The sequence below is a fragment of the Mus caroli genome, chromosome 19, assembly GCF_900094665.2.
Source record: "Mus caroli chromosome 19, CAROLI_EIJ_v1.1, whole genome shotgun sequence".
Classification (NCBI taxonomy): Eukaryota; Metazoa; Chordata; class Mammalia; order Rodentia; family Muridae; genus Mus; species Mus caroli.
Window position 1 is genome coordinate 9,452,617 of NC_034588.1, and position 3,258 is coordinate 9,455,874.

The 3,258-nt window shown below is 41.2% G+C and overlaps 1 protein-coding gene across 2 annotated transcripts in view; it reads left to right on the forward strand.

The window, feature by feature from the left end:
- Window positions 1-3,258, forward strand: part of Osbp (oxysterol binding protein) — a 28,800-nt gene that overhangs the window by 22,618 nt on the left and 2,924 nt on the right. For both annotated transcript variants that reach the window (XM_021151572.2, XM_021151573.2), the window contains 3 exons: window positions 260-363; window positions 1,129-1,224; window positions 2,529-2,710. In XM_021151572.2, coding sequence (XP_021007231.1) covers window positions 260-363; window positions 1,129-1,224; window positions 2,529-2,710 — 382 coding nt within the window. The remainder of the gene's footprint in view (window positions 1-259; window positions 364-1,128; window positions 1,225-2,528; window positions 2,711-3,258) is intronic.

Genomic DNA, 3,258 nt, shown 5'->3' on the forward strand with positions numbered 1-3,258 from the left:
TCCCAGCAACCACATGGTGGCTCACAACCATCTGTAATGGGATCAGATTTCCTCTTCTGGTATGTCTTAAGACAGCTAAAGTGTACTCGTATAAATAAAATAAACCTTTTTATAAAAAATTAAGGAAGTTGTGCTTTAATTTTTTTTGACTTGCTGTTTTCTTTTTAAAGTAACAGATATTAATAGAAGGACATCCATCTTTTTTCTAGTGTGTATGATAGTGTGTTTCTGACACCTTGCTGTATACTTTTGCTTCTAGGTACTATCCACTGCATTTTCCACTCAACTGGGCACCATTACACTTGGAAAAAAGTTACCACAACAGTACACAACATTATTGTGGGCAAGCTGTGGATAGATCAGGTGAGCAAAGGCACCCAAAGTCCCTCTGAAGTTCAGAGCACTTCTTCAGGAGGGAAGGTGTGTTGTATTTAGGATACGTAACTTGTCCCAGACTGTTTTTACGGGGTCACCAGTCTCTCCTAAGGCTTTTCTCTTGGGCAGTAGTCCTACTTCCATAAAGTTCTAACTATAAATTATTATTTATGAATGATCAAATTATAACTTCTACCAAGGATGAGTAGGACTCTGTTGGGCAATATAAAGGGCATAAGACATATCTACATGGCCCCACCTTTTAATGCTTTAATCCTAAGTACTAGGGTTGCAAAGTTAGAGAACACTTTCCAGGAGTTATTGAGACATTGGAGAAATGTGACATGTGTAGGTTGAAAAGTGTAACAAAATACTGTAGGACAGGAGATATGCTGAGAGATTTTCCTATTAAGTGTTAGCTTTGAGGTGAGACTGGTTTAACTGCATTCAGAAAAGAGGGAACACTGTCTTCTGGAGAAGGGCTTCATGGAAGATGTGGAATTAAGCTGAATCTTTGAAAGGTAGAAAGGAGAGAAAAATGAGATCTGTAGGAAGAACTTTGAAACTGTAATTGTGGTAAGCAAAGGAATTCTAGAAGGGTCCTAGTGAGGGACTTGTTCAGGAGGTAGTTTATGTGTGCATTTCAGTGTGCAGGTCAAGCCATGTTACCAACATGTGACACACAAAAGGAGTGCTCATGTAAAACTCAGGTCAGTCTTCAGAAAACTAACCATGATTCTTCTCACTTTACAGTCTGGTGAGATTGACATTGTAAATCACAAGACAGGAGACAAGTGTAATCTTAAATTTGTTCCTTATAGCTACTTCTCTCGGGATGTAGCAAGAAAGGTAAGAGAGGTTGAAATGTAAATTTTTTTTTATTTAGTGTGTGTGTGTGTGTGTGTGTGTGTGTGTGTGTGTAGAGAGAGAGAGAGAGAGGTAGGTAGAAAGCCATGTGTCCTTAGTATGCAGATCCAAAAGGTAGACTTAAAGAAGAAAACTAGAAAGGAACCGGATACATTACTGAACCACTTCCTTCTGAACATGAGGAAGTGAAAGAGAAGCACAAGGGCTGAGAGATGGCTCAGTGGCTGAGAGCACTTCATGTTCTTCCAGAGGACCTGAGCTGAATTCCCAGCACCCATATCTGGTACTTCATAAATGCTGGTAACTCACTCCAGGGGATCTGATATTCACTTCTGGCTCCCAAAGACACTTAGATACATGTGGCTGGTGTTCTCCCTCTCTCTCTCTCTCTCTCTCTCTCTCTCTCTCTCTCTCTCTTTCTCTCTTTCTCTCTTTCTCTCTCCACACACACCTACTTAAATAAAAATAAATAAATTTATTTTAAAAATAAAGACAAGCGGGGCTGAGAGATGGCTCAGTGATTAAGAGCACTGTCTGCTCTTCCAGAGGTCCTGAGTTCAATTCCCATCAACCACATGGTGGCTCACAACCATCCGTAATGAGATCTGACGCCCTTTTCTGGTGTATCTGAAGACTGCAACAATGTACTCATATACATAAAATAAATAGTTCTTTAAAAAAAAATAAAGACAAGCAAAGTAGGAAAGTGAAGGTGGGAATGGAGAGGAGAGGAAGGTGTAGACAGTAGGACCACTGACATGCAGAGGAGAGATGTGTGTTCCACCACAGGTGATTCATGTCACAGAATTTCCTGTAGGAATGAAGACTAGCCAGGCATGGTGGTGCATGCCTTTAATTCCATCACTCACAAGGTAGAGACAGGAGGACCTCTGAAGTTCGAGGCCATCCTGGTCTACAGAGTGAGTTCCAGGACAGCCAAGGCTACACAGAGCAATAAAAAAAGGTGAAGGGTAGATGGAGATTCAGATGTGTTTGTGAACTTGTGTAATTTCTAGAATAGTTGTGTCAGGTGTTTTTTCTGCTTTTACATCCTTTACATCAGAAATTCCTATGCAATAAGAAACTTTGATCATAAGGCCATCAATTCATTGGTCTTGTTTCAAATCATATTTAAAAATGAGTAGCAATAAGTGTGGCTAACTCCAAAACGTTTATGATAACTGGATTTAACCAGTAATTACTTTAGAACTTTAGTTTCTAGATTAGTCAGGTAAGCCACCCCACGGTTTTGCTCTGCTCTAAAGCTGTGCTCTCCATCCTTGTAGGTGACAGGTGAAGTAACAGACCCATCAGGAAAAGTTCACTTTGCCCTCCTGGGGACGTGGGATGAGAAAATGGATTGTTTCAAAGTACAGGCAGCCTCCGGGGAGAATGGGGGTGATGCTCGGCAGAGAGGCCATGAAGCAGAAGACAGCAGGGTCATGCTGTGGAAGAGGAACCCGTTACCGTGAGTGTGGCATTCCAGCTTCCTTTGCCTTTAACTCTAGCGTGGTACGTCAGCATTCTGCCTGCATTCTCCATGGCTATCCGTGGGAATGACCGGGGGGGGGGGGGGGGATGAGAACCTTTGAAGAGATTGTTCCAAGACTATCTCACCAACCATATGCCAAATTAGATTTCTCCTTTCTAAAGTTTCACTGAATCAGAGGAATCTCTATAGTTTAGTTAAAGTTCTATTGTTGAGACAGGGTCTTACATAGTCCAGGATGGTCTTTCTGTGTACCTGAGGCTCTCTTTGAAGTCCTGATCTGATCCTTCTTCTGTACCTTCCAAGAACTGGGTTTCAGGCATGTACCACCATGCCCTGCATTCTCAATTCAGAGCAGAGCTTTTCAAAAGCAACTGGGGAGAAAGGTGCTTTTCACCGGCTAACAATTTCCCCTACAGACCCTTGAGATAAAGCCCAGAGCTTGGAAACAAGTGCAGGTCATCATCGTATATACTTTTTTTTTTTTTTTTTTTTTTTTTTTTTTTTTTTTTTTTTTTTTTTTTTTT